The sequence below is a fragment of the Polypterus senegalus genome, chromosome 1 (genome assembly GCF_016835505.1).
Source record: "Polypterus senegalus isolate Bchr_013 chromosome 1, ASM1683550v1, whole genome shotgun sequence".
NCBI lineage: Eukaryota > Metazoa > Chordata > Cladistia > Polypteriformes > Polypteridae > Polypterus > Polypterus senegalus.
Genome location: NC_053154.1, coordinates 158,528,021 through 158,547,122, shown reverse-complemented (window position 1 = coordinate 158,547,122; position 19,102 = coordinate 158,528,021). Strand labels below are relative to the sequence as shown.

General features: G+C 38.7%; 1 protein-coding gene across 1 annotated transcript in view; it reads left to right on the top strand.

Moving 5' to 3' along the window:
• The window catches only part of slc7a14a (solute carrier family 7 member 14a), a 98,773-nt gene that overhangs the window by 68,734 nt on the left and 10,937 nt on the right, over positions 1-19,102 (top strand). The window contains exons 6-8 of the mRNA XM_039761291.1: positions 5,140-5,286; positions 8,986-9,194; positions 10,330-11,207. Coding sequence (XP_039617225.1) covers positions 5,140-5,286; positions 8,986-9,194; positions 10,330-11,207 — 1,234 coding nt within the window. The remainder of the gene's footprint in view (positions 1-5,139; positions 5,287-8,985; positions 9,195-10,329; positions 11,208-19,102) is intronic.

Below are 19,102 nucleotides of genomic sequence, written 5' to 3'. Positions count from 1 at the left end.
ACCATACAGGCCTGATTGGTGGATTCCTGCAGAGATGGTTGTCCTTCTGGAAGGTTTTCCTCTCTCCACAGAGGACCTCTGGAGCTCTGACAGAGTGACCATCGGGTTCTTGGTCACCTCCCTGATGAAGACCCTTCTCCCCCAATCACTCAGTTAGGATGGCCGGCCAGCTCTAAGAAGAATCCTGGTGGTTTCGAACTTCTTCCACTTACAGATGATGGAAGCCACTGTGCTCATTGGGACCTTCAAAGCAGCAGAAATTTTTCTGTAACCTTCCCCAGATTTGTGCCTCAGGACAATCCTGTTTCGGAGGTCTACAGACAATTCCTTTGACTTCATGCTTGGTTTGTGCACTGACATGAACTGTCAACTGTGGGACCTTATATATACAGGTGTGTGCCTTTCTAAATCATGTCCAATCAACTGAATTTACCACAGGTGGACTCCAGTTAAGCTGCAGAAACATCTCAAGGATGATCAGGGGAAACAGGATGCACCTGAGCTCAATTTTGAGCTTCATGGCAAAGGCTGATTGATACTTATAAATACTTATGTACATGTGCTTTCTCAATTTTTTTATTTTTAAAAAAAATGGGCAAAAGTCTCAAGTAAACTTTTTTCACGTTGTCATTCTGAGAAAAAAAATTAATTTAATCCATTTTGGAATAAAGCTGTAACATAACAAAATGTGGAAAAAGTGATGTGCTGTGAATACTTTCTGGATGCACTGTAAATGAGAGGAAAACTCAAAAATTGCGCACACCCAAAAATAAGGCAAAAGGATATATTTTAAAAGGCAATCTAAGACGACTAAGCCCCATTACATAGTCCAGTAAATCAGAATCCCAAAGTAGAAGTAATACATTCAAAAACTATAAGATAAAATAACACGAAAGATAATACTCATGAGTTCCTACATAAACTTAATGATCCTCTGCTGGTTTTCTTTTTCTGACTGACTATAAAGGTAGCAAGAGGAACAAGAGGCAGTGATTTCAAAGTGACTACACCTCCTCAGATTCTGCCCTGAAAGTACAGGCAATGGTGTCACATTCAAAGACACATAATTATTAAATAACTAACAAAATACCCGCGCTTAGCAGCAGAGAAGTAGTGTGTTAAAGAAGTTATGAAAACAAAAGGAAACATTTTAAAAATAACGTAACATGATTGTCAATGTAATTGTTTTGTGACTGTTATGAGTGTTGCTGTCATCAAGGATTTGATTATCATTATTTCTTTCAATCAGGTTCGTATTTGAAGAACGTGTTGTGTTCAAGTTACATTCCGTGTTTGTCAACCGTTGTAAAGATAACACGTTTCATTCATCGAAGTGTTCATTACCCAAATTGCTACTCATGAATCTAAGCTGTTTAACAGACATTCCCGGTATTAACTTGTGGATTTGCCTGCGAATATTTAGCGGCAGTGTGTCTATGAACTTGTGGATTTTTCTTTGAGTATTTAGCGACAGTGTCTCTATGGAATTGTGGATTTACCTGCGAATATTTAGCGAGAGCGTGTCTATTAACTTGTGGATTTTTCTGCGTGTATTTGGCGGCAGCGTCACAAAGTTGTTTTCGGTAGCTGCATCAGAAAATGTACCACGACGTCTGACACGCCTCCTTTTTACTGTTTTCTCACAGCTTGGATTGCTGCTGTCATAATCGGTTTGAGTTTCATGGTTTGTTTCAATTACGTTAGTATTTGCAGGCCTGGTGTTGAAGTGACATTCGGCATCTGTCAAGCATTGTACAGTAAGCATACAACTGGCTTCATCGATAACTTCGCATCCAGCTTTTGAGAGTTGAAACATTCATAAACATCAAAGTGTCCACTACTCAAATCGTCACCTGTGAATCTAAGATGTTTAACAGGCATTGGCGGTTCTCCAAAGGTGTAAAATATTTGGCCATTTCGGTACACTTGAAAGCGACAACCGAACAATTCAGTGGCAGCCATCAACTCACATTCAGAAGCATAGGTGAAGGGCTTAAGCATTTCACTCTTATAGTGCCCCTGTGTAGTATAATTATCTCCTGTACCATCATCAGTCCACACCTTGAACCTGTCCCAGTCATTCAATACATAAGACACAATGTTCCTCCAGATATCAAGAGTGAGCCTGATATGGCCGTGCAATATGTAACACAGAGAATGTAAAAGGCAGGCACCATCTCCGGGCATGGAAACCACTCGGTAAGTGACAGTTCTTTGATCGATGGTGATCACCTCGATAGACATGTTAATGGGGGTACAGTTGGAACGATAAAGGAAATGGGTACCTGAACAGTAAACTAAGTCTAAAATACCAACACAATAACTATAATTGTAATAAACGGAACAATAAAACAGCGAAGAAGCCGTGGATTAAATAAAAAGGCTGCAGTTATCAGCAGGGAGACATGAATACCGTGGCGAACCAAGGAAGGGAATGAAGAGACAGGAGTGAAGGACGGCCTTTTATGGGTAGGCAGTCAATTACGTGGGAGGCGTTGGTATGGGGGATGCAATATAGGCAGGCAGCCAACTACATGGGAGGCGTGGTGATGGGGTACGCAACGCTACAAGAAAATGGGTACCTTAACAGTAAACTAAGTCTAAAATATCTACACAATAACTATAATCTACGAAATACTAAAAAAGCGGAGAAGCCATGGATTAAATAAAAATGCTGCAGTTATCAGCAGGGAGACGTGAATACCGTGGCGAAGCAAAGAAGGGAATGAAGAAACCGTAGCGATGGATGGCCTTATATGGGCATGCAGTCAATTACGTGGAAGGCGTGGTGATGGGGGACGCAACGCCGCCCCACACGGCGACCGAGCTGCAGGCTATGGACGTATATATGTACAGAAGTAGGATTCAGTTATGACCATTACATGTAGAATTTCGAAATGAAACCTGCTTAACTTTTGTAAATAAGCTGTAAGGAATGAGCCTACCAAAATTCAGCCTTCTACCTACACGGGAAGTTGGAAAATTAGTGATGAGTGAGTGAGTGAGTGAGTGAGTGAGTCAGTGAGTCAGTCAGTCAGTCAGTCAGTCAGTCAGTCAGTCAGTCAGTGAGGGCTTTGCTTTTTATTAGTATAGATAATCCAAAATAGCAGAAATTACATAACCATTTTTATATATAAAACGCTACCGTGGCTATCCGTTTATCTGTCCATGATTTTAAATCACCTGTAGCTCACAAACCATTTGACCTATTGACCTGAAATGTGATACACATATACTATGTGATGTCTACTATCCGCTTTTGGGGTGATGATTGACCTCCAAGGTTATTGCTCTTTTAATTTTTATTTCATTTTATTGTAAAATCAACTAGCAGGGCAGCCATGCGGCGCATGTGTACGGGTGCCATCCTCATTCCTACCACCTTCGACGTCACTTTCCCTACCTCTTCATATCTGAAATCATTCTTGAGGCAGTTTGAAGACTTAAGTGTCGGCTTAAGTGAAAAATTAAAGAAAACGTACTAAGTAATTGCAACACAAACACTGACTTAGTCAGTTTTAACGTGAAAATATACCGACAAAACAAGAGAAGAAGCGGGCTGCTAGAGTGGAAAACAGAAAAGCTGCTTAGGAAGCAGCAAGGACATCAACCTCTGAGCAAACAAATGCTAAATGTACAGAAAAAGAGTATGAAAATACTAAAGTCAAGCGTATCCACTGCATGTTATCATGCAGTGCACTGTTATTGTTATTAATATAATCATTACAAAATACCCCAAAACACAATAAAACAGTAAATACATATAACCCAGGGGGAAAAAAATACCTGACTGTAACAGCTTCATCCCTATCATTATACATGGCGGTTTATAACTTGGTCACAATATCTTACAGCTCATGAATTTCATGAATTGAAGTTTCCTCCAAGGCAAGACAGGTGTGAGGCCTCCACTGGCTGCTACTCAAGCAGGCCAGGATCTTCACTGGTCTGTCTGGCACAGTCTCACCTTAACCCATTTAGGCCCCTAAGGCTGTCTGCTGGCTTCAACCAGAACAGGCCAAAAACTGGTTGGACAACTATAAATATCAATGAATTATAATAAAATCCTTGTAGTAGAAGGGCAAGTAAAAAATCTGTAAAAATGAAAGACTTAACAAAAATAGCAAAATACAAGTGTCTATATGATATGCAAAATTCTGAATACTTACATCAAAGCGAGAAGTAATCAAACATCTAGAAAGCCCAACACAGAAAATGTAATACTCCCTAACTGAACTCCAACAAGTGAGTGATTTCCAACCCAATCTGAACAGCCTGAGGGAGGCCTCAGGAGTGGTAACATCAGGGTGGCTGTGCCTCCTAGGGCACAACTCACAAAGAACAAGAAATTAACTATTTAAAGTGACAGTACACAGTTACAAAAATCACTTATGAAATCAGCTAAATGAACAAAAAACACAATAAAACATAAAATTCCCATAACTTTGAAATGATACATAATAATAAGTAGTAAAAGAGGGGGGAAACATAGCTTTTGGAGAATGGAGATTTATTCATTCCTTTGTGTTTCTAGGTTTTAATAACTGTTCATCTTTGATTTTTGGATAGCCTTAGGCATTTTAACTAACAAGGCCTCTTTGATTTCGAATTGGGCCAGTCCCTAGATAGAACACTTTGAAATGTTATCCACCAGATCTTCACTGCTTACAATAACTGTTTTGGGTAACCACTCTCACTGAGATTTCAATTTAATGTGCAGGTCATTCTTGTAGAACAAGCTACATCCTTAGGGGGTACCTAGAGGAACCACATTTCCTGCTTTGTGACAAATTAGATCCATAAGGCATGGAATTCAAATACCACTAGTGGGTCTGACAATGTGAAGTATGAGAACCTCAGGTAGCCACAGGAACAGGAACAGCGTGTGTATAGATAATTGTATGCATTCATGATATTAACTATGCAGTTGTGCAGGTTTAGTGAGCTATAATGACATCTGCTAATAGTGTTGGCACTGGACTGTCATTTCATTAACCTTGACATGCCTTCTCCCATTTTGTATGCCCCATCCAGCAATTTGTGAAATGTGCTCAACCAAAATGGCGAGCTCACTTCCTTGCCAAATTACAATTTCGATAAAAGGTTGTTCACAACAGTGCATATTCTTCTGCTTTTTAGGTTCTACAGGGTGCTGCTACCTGCTTTTATGCTTTTATTGGCTTTGACATCATTGCAACCACAGGTGAAGAAGCAAAGAGCCCCAACACTTCCATTCCTTATGCCATCACTGCCTCGCTTGTGACTTGTCTGACCGCATATGTCTCGGTAAGTTAAACCTTTCAATGAAGACGAAATTTACAGAGCGTGTGAGCTGGGGAGGTGACAGTTTATGCACACTTTCTTCTTTTCTGTGGTCTTTATATTTAGCTGTCCGAACATTTCACCAAGCCTTGCATTTAGCTCAGTATTCAGAGCCCTTTTATATTTTATTCAAATTTTATCATTGTTCAACTTTATTATTGCTTACTTATTTGACTGATTTATTTATTTATTTATAAAGCACTTTAAAAGCAACATCAAGGCTGACCAAAGTGCTGTACAATAAAAACCCAGCATATCAGACAAACAATAACCAAAGGGTAAATAAAACAGGAACACATAAACATATTAGAATGAAGAGATTCTTAATAAAAAGTATACAGATAGCCAACATATCATACTGGGTTAAAAGCCAGAGAATAAAAATGTGTTTTTAAATAGGATTTAAAGACAGCTAGTGAAGGAGCCTGCCTAACGTGCAACGGCAAATCGTTCCAGAGTTTTGTGGCTGCAACTGAAAAGGCTCGATCACCTCTGAGTTTGCATCGTGCCTTGGGAACACATAAAACCATCTGGTCTGCTGACCTGAGAGAGCGAGACGGTATGTAAGGGTGCAGCAGTTCCAACAAATAAAGTGGGGCACAACCATTAAAAGATTTAAAAACAACTACAAGGATCTTAAAATGGATTCAAAAACAAATTGGAAGCCAGTGAAGGAAAGTCAAAATCGGGGTAACATGCTCATGCTTTCTTCTGCCAGTTAAAAATCGAACAGCAGCATTTTGTACCAGCTGTAGGTGAGCAATGGAGGCCTGGCTAATACCAAAAAGAAGCAAAATTGCAGTAATCTAGATGAGAAGTGTTTCAAGTTTGCGTTTAGACAAAACAGGCTTGATTTTTGACAGCCTCCTCAACTGGAAAAAGCAAGATTTTACCACTGCGTTCACATGGTTCACATCAAGTTTTAAAGTGGAATCCATTTTCACACCTAAATTTGTGATCATGGATTTCTCAAATTGAGCCACAATGGAAAGGTCGATGCAGGGGGTCCTGATGGTGCTATTGGGTCTAAATAGCATGACTTCTAAAATAAAGTATTGACTGATGCAATCATCCCAGAGGATTTAAAACATTTGAGATACAATTGGTTATATTTCTTTTACTTTTCCAGTTGGAGCAGGTCAGGCAGTGTCAATACTAGGTTTGACCACACCATCTTAGTTCCAAAGTTCTAGTTCCAAAACCTTAATCAGTATGTGACACAGCCTGCCCAAGGTAGATGCTGGAGTCAAACCCCAATCACAAGAACACAAAGAAACCAGCTAAGCCACTACTCAACTTCTTAGAAATACATTAGAAAATGGATATCTAACATTTGTCTGCAAGAGCAATTTCCTTTAGTGGACCCAGAGTGCCTTTCATATTCTGTGTGGAATGAAACAAGCAGCCAAGAATATAATATTTGTTTTCTTCTCTCCCCATGGCTTGTGAAATACCATAGTACCCATATTAGTTCTCTTTGCATAATCGTCACCGATGTTCACAGGTCCACCAAGCCTTTCTCTTGTTTTTCTTGCTTTGAATGTTCCACAAATGTTAGCATTTTTTCACCCAAGTGCTATGTTAGTATTGCAATTAGCAACTTGAATAGGTTTCAGTTACATCAAATAAAGTACATTAACATTTTAAACATTATCAGGACAAATCAAACATGAACTGGAGCAGAGGTCTAAGTTTTCTCAACTGAATAAAACATTTATGTCCACATAATACAATTGTTATATAAAATTTTATGTTATATTATAATTATACAGTTTAACAGGAAAATCCAGAGGGACGGTTGGGTGGTTCAGTAGTTAGTGCTGCTGCCTCATGAATTTTAGCTTTCAATCCAAGGAAACGTCTGTGTGCAGTCTACAGATTCTTCCTATGAATCCTTAGCATTTTTATAGAACTCCAGTTTTCCCCTCCAGAAAGTTAGCTGACATAAAGAGTTTACATTTTACCAGTGAACTGCAGTGAACTGGAATCTGATCCAGTATTGCTCATTGCCTTACTCTGGATGGTGTCAGGATAAACTATGGCTCCTGTGAGTTTGGGCAGATTTAAGCAGGTTCAATAAGAGATGGATTGAAAAAAATAAAAATATATACGTCAGCTTAATGTTAGGTTGCCTGGCATTTCTAAACTAGCTAACATAAGTGTTTGTTGGTGTATGTGATTTTACAGTGCTGGCACTTCATCCACAGTGTTTCCTGCTTTGTTCCTCTTGCTTCATCTTTTCAGTAATAAAAATATGAGTAAAAATGTAAACAAAAAGGACACAGTCTACATTGTATCCAGCATATGTTCGTTTTATATTTGATTTATGGGTTATTTTCTGCCACCGCATGGATAATAAAACTACTGCATTACATCAAAGCATAGTGGAGCTAGGCTGTCTTCCAAATTTATATCCCTGGAATTCTAGATAAGATTTCCTTATGAAAACTAAAGAATATTTAGAGTCATTATGAATACAAAATGAACTTTTAACAATTCAAAGAGGTTTTAGAATGATTATGAATGGCTGCTTTAGACCACACACATGCATGTTATTAACATTGGCAGGCATACAGAGTGCAGCCAGCTGCCTAATGTTTTTTGTTATGCACTTTCAGTGTAACTCTAAATTATATGATTTGTTCCTTTATATTTCCACATAAATGACAAGTCAGTCCTTTAACATTAAATGGTGAGTGATCTGTTACACATCTTAGAATTGTGCAAATCTGTCTGAAGGCATTCTAGTTCAAACATATACCCTTCTTCCTGAGCTGGCACAAGGAAGAAAATGGCATCACCTTCCTGTCCAATAATCAGCAAGGACCCTTGGGCTGTCACTGGAAGCTGACTACCACAGTCTTTGTGCCCATGTTACTCTTTCATAGATAACATGTCAGTTTAAGGAGCATAACAGTAAGACAGTTCTGGTAGATCACTGTGCTAGGATTGACTTTAAAGCTTTGACGTGTGAACTCACTTTTTCTCCCAATGAATGAAATCTATTTGGCCTTCAGCTTACATTTTAATATTGAGTTTACCATGGATCTTCCAAAGACATGAAACTTGGCATGAATTTCAGATTTCTTCCCAAGGTAAAGACACTAGATTACACTTAATTTTTTAGCAAACAGAAAAAAAATATTTACAGTACAAGCAGTGTGCAGTATTACTTGGGGTGTTAATCCCCAAACCATAAGGCTTAGTCAATGCCCCCAACTCCAACTCCAACTCGGGCAGTCTTCCCATACTTTAGTTATAAAAAACATATAAAAGCAATTTTAAGCTGATCTTATTTTGCGTCTGAAAAGCATATAATGTTGTTACTGCATCTGGACAATGTAGTGTACATGCAACAGTGAAGAACTATAAAGTTTACAAATCAAAACTAGTGTGACGTGGCACAAAAAACAGGTAAGAAGAGAGGCGTTATTATCACTAATAATTCACCACAAATTTCTTTCTCCGACTATGCGCAATGCTGCAGACCTTCCCAAATCAGAAGTACAAAACGATTCTCACAGTCTTACATTTTCCTTTTGGTTCTGGGCTCAAGGCCTATGATGCTGTTTTCTAGCCATTTTATAAATTCACGTCACTTTACTCCCACCTCCAATCCAACTAACTAGTAAATCTAATTTATTTCTTTTTTCCTTTCTGCAGGTTAGTGTGATATTGACACTCATGGTGCGCTACAACGACATTGACGCAGAGTCACCCCTTATGGAAATGTTTGCAGTCCATGGCCTAATGTTTGCCAAGTATATTGTGGCCATTGGCTCCATTGCTGGTCTCACTGTCAGTTTACTGGGGTCCCTCTTTCCAATGCCCAGGGTGATATATGCCATGGCTGGAGATGGCCTGCTTTTTAGGTAGGTTTTAGATACACTGACTTCTGAGCTAATTATTTTACAACAGTATAATATGTAAATTATATTAGATTGGATTAGATCTTTATTGTCACATAATCTACAGGGACATAGTAAAAGTGCCAGAGTTGCAGGGGGGATGTGGACAGCTAACAATATAAAGATAATGGCTGTACTGTAGATACATTACTTTTAGAAATAAACCAGCAGCTGGGTACAGTACAGGGCCTGTAAGATCAGGTTACCAAAAGTTCACTGACCTTATGGCTTGGGAAAAAAACTGTTCCTGAAGCAGGTAGAGCATGTGGTGAGGCTCCAGTAGCATTTATCAGAAGGCAGGAGTGAAAACAGGGGATGAGCTGAATGATTGTCATCAGTGGTGATGGATTCTGCCCCCCTCAGTCAAAAGGCGAACTAGGCTGTATGAAGTTGTGGAAAGTCAGCCCCAGTGATTTTAGAAGCAGCACAGGCAGTTCTTTGGAGGCGCTTGCAATCCTAGCAAGTCAGGTTACCAAATAATACTGTGATACATCTGGTCAGGAAGTTCTCAATGGTGCAGTTTAGTGCAAGATTACCAGCATTTTTCTTGCTATCTCAAAGCTATTGAGCCTTCTCAGGAAAAAGGAACTTTTCTGAGAATGCAGTTGGTGCTGAGTCAGTGACCTGAACACCCGGGATACTGAAGCTGCTAACTGTGTGGAGAGGTGAGCCATTAATTTGAAGTGGAGCGTGATTACCTTTGTTCTTCCTGAAGTCAACAATGACCTCCTTTGTTTTGTCAACATTCAGGGAGGGGTTGTTGTCATGGTACCATATGGTAAGCTCTTTTACCACCACCCTGCTGTAGGAAGCCTTGTCCTCATCAGTGGTGTCATCAACAAACCTGATGATGTTGTTGCCCTCACACTTCTCTACCCAGTCATAGGTGAATAGACTGTATGGCCAAATATACCATAGTGTTAAAATTCTGTTTTAGCAGACCACTCAACAGGAGTGTTTTCATGAAAAGACTTTAACAGAAAAGTGTGAGGTACAGATGATGTGCCGAAAGTTAACTACAATGAATGCACCTTCAGAAGGTATGGAGATCCCAAATAAATGCATCTCTCTGTTTTCTTTAATTCTTCCCTTTTCCTAGGTTCCTCTCACATGTGAGCAGTTACACAGAAACTCCTGCGGTTGCATGTGTAGTGTCAGGTTTCTTGGCTGCACTGCTCTCCCTGCTTGTAAGCCTCCGAGACTTGATCGAGATGATGTCTATTGGTACTCTTCTAGCATATACATTGGTCTCTGTGTGTGTCTTGCTCTTGCGCTACCAGCCTGAAAGTGATATTGATGGATTTGTCAAGTTCCTCTCAGAAGAACACACTAAGAAGAAAGAGGGAATCCTAGCTGAATGTGAAAAGGAGGTATGCTCTCCCATAAGTGAGGGAGAGGAATACAGTGGTCCACCAACAAACACCTGTGGGGCAAAAAACCTACCATCTCTTGGAGACAATGAGATGTTGATTGGCAAGTCTGACAAAACCGCATACAATGCCAGCCACCCAAATTATGGAACTGTAGATATGACATCAGGTATTGAAGCAGATGAGTCTGAGAATATCTATTTAATCAAACTCAAGAAGCTTATAGGTCCTCGTTATTATACTCTTAGGATACGCCTGGGACTCCCCTCAAAAATGGATCGCCCCACTGCTACCACAGGACGGACCGTCACCACTTGTGTCCTGTTGCTTTTTATCCTGATCTTCATTTTCTGCTCTTTCATCATTTTTTGTGCTGACTACATTTCTGATAACAGCTGGTGGGCCATTCTCCTAGTTGTTCTTATGGTTTTGCTGATATGTGCTCTGATATTCGTCATTCTGCAGCAACCCGAGAACCCCAAGAAGCTTCCCTATATGGCTCCATGTGTCCCTTTTGTGCCAGCCTTTGCCATGTTGGTCAACATTTATCTCATGTTAAAGCTGTCAAGCATCACTTGGATCCGCTTTGCAGTATGGTGTTTTGTTGGTAAGTAAAAGATTTTTATATTACATTTGTTGATTCATTTGAGAGATCTATAAATCATGGTGTTTCCAGCCATTCATCAGCATTCATGTATACACAACTATAGAAGTACAGTAAGATGTTTTGGTTGTAGTGAGGTTTACTGCTGCTGTAATTGCTCCTAAAAATTGAAACATCAGAAGTTTCGTAGATCTCACTGCCATTTCCCAGGTGATGCACTTTATAAAATAGAAATATGATAGAAACTGTGTTTTAAATGGATTACTACAATGGAGGGGCGGCACGGTGGCGCAGTGGGTAGCGCTGCTGCCTCGCAGTTAGGGGACCCGGGTTCACTTCCCGGGTCCTCCCTGCGTGGAGTTTGCATGTTCTCTCCGTGTCTGTGCGGGTTTCCTCCGGGTGCTCTGGTTCTAAGACATGCGGGTTGGGTGGATTGCCGATTCTACATTGGCCCTAGTGTGTGCTTGGTGTGTGGGTGTGTTTGTGTGTGTCCTGCGGTGGGTTGGCACCCTGCCCGGGATTGCTTCCTTTGTTGGCTGGGATTGGCTCCAGCAGACCCCCGTGACCCTGTGTTTGGATTCAGCGGGTTAGAAAATGGATGGATGGACTACAGTGGAAGCAATATGAGTGAAGCAAACTTTTAACATGAGGGAACATTACCATATGTTACAATTAATAAGTCCAACTGTGAACATGCCATTTACCCAGAGTACATGGGAGGAACAGCAGGAAGAAAATAGATGTCTAAGCAAGAGGTACACAGACCTGGGGCCTCATGCATAATGCCAGGTATAGAATTCACACTAAACTTGGCGTACGAACAAAAGCAGAAATGTGCGTATGCACAAAAAAATGCAGATGCATAAAGCTGTGCGTATGCCAACTTCCACATTCTTCCGCTACATAAATCCTGGTCAGCGTGAAAAGTAACGAACATGCACACCTGCTGTCCCGCCCCGTCTCCTCCCAGAATTACACCTCTTTGAATATGCAGATCAATATAAATATCCCTTAAGCTCAGTATTCTGTGAAAAGACAATGGCAAAAGTACGGGGGAAAATAGAAGAATTTCAGTGAATACCAAGTGGAGGCAAAGAAAAACATACTATTTGTTGGTTTAGACATTTGATATAAACAACAAAAGAAAGCTGATCGAGTGACATAGTGTCGGAGAAACTCAAAAGTTCAAGTTCACAAAGTCCCACAGTGCCCAAAATAAAAAAGAAGCTGTCCGATACCGTGAAAAGGCGAATCATAGCCCACTGTCTGAGTGTTATATGGAAGCTTAGCTTACATAGAAAAGAAAAAATAAATAGGCACACAGTGGGAAAAAAGCTCAAAATGTCAACTTTAATCACAAAATTTCCACTTTAATCACGTAGTTTATTTTGTCGTTAAAGTGGAACGTCATAAACTTCATCTTAAAATCAGTTAATTTACTAGATTCTCAAATCCCATCGTAACTAAAGTAGCACGTTAAATGCTTTGTTTTGTATTTGTTCTTCTCTGTGCTCTATGTGTGTGAATCACTAAGTGCTTCTTAAACTGGCTTTCTCTTTCTCCGACAGGACACAGAATCCATTACATTTGTGATATTACAGCTCTCTGAATAATTTAAATACTGAGATGTATACTTGATATCATTTTCATGATGATAGGAATTAAAGCATGTATTAAACATGGGAACATGATGGCTCAGTGATTGTGACGAACTGGTGCTCCTTCCAGAGATTGTTCCTGCCTCACGCAAGATGCTTGCTGCCCCATGCACAACCTTCAATTAAATAATTAATTGCAACAGTACTGTCTCTTTCAAACATACTAACCCCCAATTCCTGTCCTTCCCTTTCTTTCTTCAAGAACCCAATTGCCACACAATCAGCTCTGTAATAGATGTCAAGCCATCTGTAAGCTTAGAACACAGATTCTTCAAAACTTTTAAGGAACATTGAAATATCTTCAAAGTAGATGTTTAATTATTCTATCCATCTATCCATCCAGTGTCGCACCAGCCCCTTCAAGCATACAACACGAGGCAGCAACAATCCCTGTACGGGGCGCCAGTTCATCGCTACTGCTGTCCTCCGTGTCCTCACATATTAAATTATTAACAATATAGATTATTTAAATGATGTTAAAATTTTATCTGTATAATGTAATAAACATATTTTAAAAATCTTAAAAATGATATCATTATCATATGTAAATACGCACCTTATAAAGTGGATCAGGTTGTGCAATATTATAACTGTAGTGCAAGTTTACAGTGAGGTGATTGCACTTATAAGTAAAAAAGTTCTATAAGGAGCACTTGATGGACTGATTGAGTGCGTTTATAGTTCTTGGAATGAAACTGTTTCTGAACTGCAAGGTCCCTACACGAAAGGCTCTAAAGCGTTTGCCGTATGGGAGAAGTTCAAATAGACAGCATGGCTGAGACAGAGTGTCCTTGATGCTGTATCCCGATAATTCTCTTTTTGATCAGCTGCTGTAGAGCTGTGATTCCACACTCAGATACAGTGAGATAAATATTCTGAGTAGTGCATTGAGAGGAACAACGCTAAAGCAGCTATGGTATTTGGAATAGTGTGGCCATTCCGTGGACCATTATATTGTTACAGGTTAATTACAATCAGATGCCTTAAACTAATAAACGATATGCAGTTAATTTCAGTGTGTCTGATAAAGCCGCATCAGGGATGTGGATCTAAAAAATAAAGGGAAACCACACTGGAACAAAGTCACTGCCATGACGCTGGGTGCCGCCAGTTTGCAAAACCGAGCGAAGAACTTGCGTACACCAAGGATTTAGCTGGTGTGAAAATGTGCATGGTTTTACGCCAAGTTTAGTTTTTATACATTGTGATGTGAGCATGGAAACGGATGTACGCAACATTTTTGTGCATATGCACCGTTTATACATGAGGCCCCTGATGTGGTCTAAGATTGTAAAGGCATGTCTATCTTTATTCAAAATGTGTTTGGGTAAGATATGGGACACCAAAATCTTGGTAAGGGGTAAGCTCAATCAGCTTTTAAGCTATTTAAGTACGTAAATAAAGTGCTTAAAAAGTTGTTCTCTGGTATCCATCTGCCTAAAATATCAGCAGACTCTACATCTCTTTTCTCATTTTGAAATGAGTTGTTGCCACTATTATATTAATGTCGGAGGATTACTGATTGCTGTTAGGATGCTTATTAAAACAAGGTTATCTGGGATCATCTTGACTCTCTTTCTTTGCTACACTGATCCATCTTCAGTGGCTGCTCTAAATTGTAAGACAAAGAGAATTTAAAAGTGTGACCAAAATTTAAAACATCATTAAAAAGCCATTCCTAATGCTGGAACATTGAGTCTTTCCTATCTTTCATGTAAGCCAAAAATCAGAACCAGAAGTCATAGTCAAAAGATCAGAGGCAGGGATCTAGTAGATTAGATTAGATAAACTTCATTAATTCCATGGGAAAATTCAAATGCATACAGCAGCAGAAATATAAAAAAACAAGAATACGGACTCACAGGAAAGATAATACATCCAATCAATCAATTGATAAATAAATAAACTTAATGAGTACATCAGTTGGAAGCATTGAATTTCCTGATAGCACTAGACAGAGAATCTAAATCATATTACGCATGCCACCTCCAAAGTGTTTTTTATCCGTAATCTCGGATGGTCTGACTTTTGTACATTTGTGTCCGTGATATAACGTGCTGTACATCTAACATTGATTACCATAACAACCAAGGGACAAAACAAAATTAAAAAGTCACTAGATCACCAAAGTTGAGGACCTAAATTGTTCCTTAAATTATATTGTTTGAGAAACTAGTGTTTACTCAACAAAAAGTCATTCATTTACTTAAAGTTCAGATGATGTCTCAGTACATGTGCCTCATCCTTAAATAAGATGGCTGCTGTGACACCACTTGCAGAGCAGTGTAATGTGCACAACCTGCCAGAATCCTAGCAATCTTCTTCCAAATAACACAACTGGTGAAGTCATCAGTAAACATGGTAAAATGCAAATATAAAAAAATGATAAAATAAATTTTCCTTTTATTAACTTACTAGCAGAATACCCGCGCTTCGCAGCGGAGAAGTAGTGTGTTAAAGAAGTTATGAAAAAGAAAAGGAAAAATTTTAAAAATAACGTAACATGATTATTAATGTAATTGTTTTGTCATTGATATGAGTGTTTTTGTCATATATATATATATATATATATATATATATATATATATATATATATATATATATATATATATATATATACATATAGCAAAATACCCGCTTGGCAGCGGAGAAGTAAAGAGAAAAGGAAACATTTTAATAATGACATGATTGACAATGTGATTGTTTTGTCATTGTCATGAGTGTTGCTGGCATATTTGGGGTGCCAAACAGGCAAATACATTGATTTTGTGAATATATAAAGTCGGCATCAGAATATATAAAGTCATTCTTGAATATATAAAATCAAAAATTGAATATATAAAGTCAGCGTTGGTATACATAAAGTCAAAACTTGAATACTGTATATAAAGTCAGCGTCAGAATATATAAAGTCATTCCCGAATATATAAAGTCAAAACTTGAAGCGCTGAAATATATAAAGTCAAAACTTGAATATATAAAGTCAGCGTCGGTATATATAAAGTCAGTGCTGGAATATATAAAGTCAGCGTTGGAATTTATAAAGTCAGTCCTGATTATATAAAGTCAACATCGGAGTATATAAACTCATTCCTGAATTTACAAAGTGAAAGTCAAAATCTATTGATTGAAACGACTCTGAACTGAACTAAGTGAACAAAAACGTATTCAGAAAAATAAATTAAAAAAACACTGTTCGGTTAATGTTTTGAAAATGATGCATGTGCCCTGCCCAGGATTGGTTTCTGCCTTGCGCCCAGTGTTGGCTGGGATTGGCTCCAGCAGACCCCCGTGACCCTGTGGTTGGATTCAACGGGTTGGGAAATGGATGGATATTCCAGCGCTGACTTTGTATATTTGGACGCTGACTTTATATATTGAAGTTTTGACTTTATATATTCCAGCGCTTACTTTATATATTCCGACGCTGACTTTATATATTCAAGATTTGACTTTATATATACTGACGCTGACTTTATATATTCAAGTTTTGACTTTATATATTCGGGAATGACTTTATATATACAAGTTTTGACTTTATATAGTTAAATGTAGTCATCATTGCATAACTTTTTCTTTACCATAGAAATTTAAAGACTAAATTCAACTTCCATTCCTACCAAAGATATTTCTGGCGACTAAATAGAATCTACTTATATCCAAATTCGAGCTATTGAGCTGTCGCCTGCCTGCCTGAATAAGTCACCCTCGCTTCGCTCTTACTTTTTTACCGTTCATTTAATCATGGCTAGTGGCGGAAAATTTATAAAATGGAAGGAGGAATACACTAAGTATGGCTTTACCAAAACAATTATTGATGGCGAATCGATTATTAATAAAGATTCAATTGGTGATCTGTTTTTCTGTGTTAACCTCATATTTTTTCATACCTCTTCTCAAACCAAGGGGGTGCGAGGATAAAATGAATCAGGAAGCGCTGATCAATGTAATTGGTGTGCCAGGAAATCATGCATTGACAGAAGTTCCCCTTTGCTTGGAATTGAAAGTGTGATTAAATGCGTGATTTTTAACGCGTTATGGAGCACATGCATCAAAGCTTCTCAGCTATGCTTGTGCTAAGAAAAGGAAACATTTTAAAAATAATGTAACACGATTGTCAATGTAACCTTTTGTAAGTAGTGCCTGGAGGATTCAGTGTGAAGAAACTCTAGAAACGCCAGCGGCAGCGTGTCTATGAACTTAATTTAAACTTTAGGTTTACACCGTGCTTTGTTTCCGAAGTAACAGCACTCATGAATATGGTTGTATATGTCACATTTGCTTGCTTCTTATTGTTTCGCTGCCTTCTCAATTATATAATGCATGTTTTCTTCAGCGCTTTTTTGAGCTCTTCCTGGTTTTCTACGTAATGCGTTGACAGTCAGTTCACGTGATCACATGGGAGGCGTGATGATGTCACATGACACTCCACCCCCCACGGCTTTCAAGCTCAACTCCATTACAGTATATGGAGAAAAATAGCTTCCAGTTTTGACCATTACGCGTAGAATTTCAAAATGAAACCTGCCCAACTTTTGTAAGGAAGCTGTAAGGAATGAGCCTGCCAAATTTCAGCCTTCTACCTACACGGGAACTTGGAGAATTAGTGATGAGTGAGTGAGTGAGTGAGTCAGTCAGTCAGTCAGTCAGTTGGGGCTTTGCCTTTTATTAGTATAGATTTGGCAGATGCCTTTATCCAAGGTGACTTATAATATCTGAGATACAACCGGTTGCATTTCTTTTGTTTATCCAATTACACCATAGTGCTCATGGTCACACAGTATCAGTAGGGGGATCTCAACTCACCAATTCAGAGTTTGAAGGCCCAAGCCTAAACCAGTACACCACACTGATAGCTAGATTCACATGTAAAATATGACAGCAATAAATGGTTTTATTTTTATTGCTCCAAAAAATGAAAACAGGCCTCCAGCACATATGTATGATAATGGCCACCTACACTTTTGGAGCCTGAAATCCTTTCTTATCACTAAATTAAAAAAAATCAACTTACCTTCATAAAACCTACTGTGAAAAGAAACAATTTCCTGGTTTAGACCCTACATTTTGAAAAGGTGAGTTAGTGTTAGATCTTTATGAGTAAAATTTACTGACTGACATCAGTATCACTCTTCTGGGTGCCAAAGTGTTAATAAGGGGAGACAAAGAAGCTGCCAAGAGGCATGCAGTTAGCCAGGAAAGCATTTCAAATCTCTTGAAAGTGCAGTGGCATTAAGTCCTCATGGATTAAACAAACATCAGTGTGAGTACAGTTTTTCAATTTAATTTTACAAGGAAATCAAATAATGATGCAGATGATATTAAAAAGATGACATATCTGCTGTCAGTTATCAAGTAGGAAAACAAATATACCCATTAGTCTTCATTATTTATGCAGTGAGTTAATGTTGCCTTTACACCTTATGAATAAATTCAATTCTAGTTAAGAATCACAACTGTCTTTATAAAAAGGTGACTCCATGCAAAGCACATGGCTTGTGGAATTCCATCTCTGACTCCTCTATTAGCCTGCTTCGACGGATTTGTCTCACAGCTTCTGATAAAAATTGAATATGAGATGCAAAATCCTGCATTCTCTGCATTATGGCAAGGACTTCCCTATCACACAGACAGAGTTTTACTTTCATTCCTCACTGTCAAGGAATTTTTGACCTTCCATTTTCTACACCAACTTTATTTCAGCCAGGGAACCAAAGGCGATAATATCCAGAACATGTAGGAGGCAGAATCCAGAGTGCTGGTCCAGATTAGACTCACCAATCAACCTGGCTGTATTGTAAGAAGAAACTTGTCACTGTAGGAAACTAATGAGAAATTCTCACAAGAATGAATCAAATAAGGGTTCAAGTACTAATGCTAATTGCTACACTACAGTGCTACCCAACTCAAATGTTCATTCATTTCAAAAGTCTTCTTCTAGTCCACTCAACCTCTTTTAAAATCACAATATAAACTGTTGACTTGTCGATTGGTCAGTGTAGCAGCCTAATTTTGGTATTCTCTTCAAAGTGAGAGTGCAGTAGCTACAATGCTGTGGCTATCAGTAATGTCTGCATTAGTTTTAATCTAACTGTGTATCACATCTAGCTATTAAGTAGCCATTCTCTGGTATTCATAGAAGTCTTACCAAAATGTAATTCACATGTTAGTGATGGGCAAGAAATCATTGCTGGAATCGTGGTCCATCACTGCCTGGATGTAGTTGTCTTACTGTTCCTA